Genomic DNA, 431 nt, shown 5'->3' with positions numbered 1-431 from the left:
GTGGTGATGGTGTTGGTGGTGGTGATGATGATGATGGTGGTGGTGGTGGTGGTGCTGGTGGTGAGAGAGAAAATGGCAAAGTACAACTACAACAAGACGACGATGATGATGATGATGACAATGATGATGATGGTGAGGATGTGGTTATGACAGTGGACGATGATAACAGGAACATTGACGACGATGACGATGACGAAATGTTTGACGACGACGCGAGCAGGCAGGGCGAAGGACACGAGCAGTCGCCCACGGATTCTGAACCGACGACCGGAAGCAGACAAACAGCAGCGGCAAAGACTATAAACTCAACATCAACAGCAGCGACGACGACAACAACAACAACAAAACCAACTACAACATCAACAGCAGCAGCATCAGGCCCCTTGGCGGAGACTTTGACGGCCGGAAAGAAAGACCCTGGTAAGATGAAA

At 50.1% G+C, this 431-nt stretch overlaps 1 protein-coding gene across 2 annotated transcripts in view; it reads left to right on the top strand.

The window, feature by feature from the left end:
• Positions 1-6: 6 nt before the first annotated feature.
• Positions 7-431, top strand: part of LOC106868492 (sestrin homolog) — a 2,047-nt gene continuing 1,622 nt past the window's right edge. For both annotated transcript variants that reach the window (XR_001409302.1, XM_014913795.1), the window contains exon 1: positions 7-420. Coding sequence is in view for 1 of the 2 variants with exons in the window: in XM_014913795.1 (XP_014769281.1) it covers positions 147-420 (274 nt within the window). In the remaining variant the exon portion in view is untranslated. The remainder of the gene's footprint in view (positions 421-431) is intronic.

Source organism: Octopus bimaculoides, unplaced genomic scaffold (genome assembly GCF_001194135.2).
Source record: "Octopus bimaculoides isolate UCB-OBI-ISO-001 unplaced genomic scaffold, ASM119413v2 Scaffold_12528, whole genome shotgun sequence".
NCBI classification, from domain to species: domain Eukaryota; kingdom Metazoa; phylum Mollusca; class Cephalopoda; order Octopoda; family Octopodidae; genus Octopus; species Octopus bimaculoides.
This window is presented reverse-complemented; position numbering and strand designations above follow the sequence as displayed.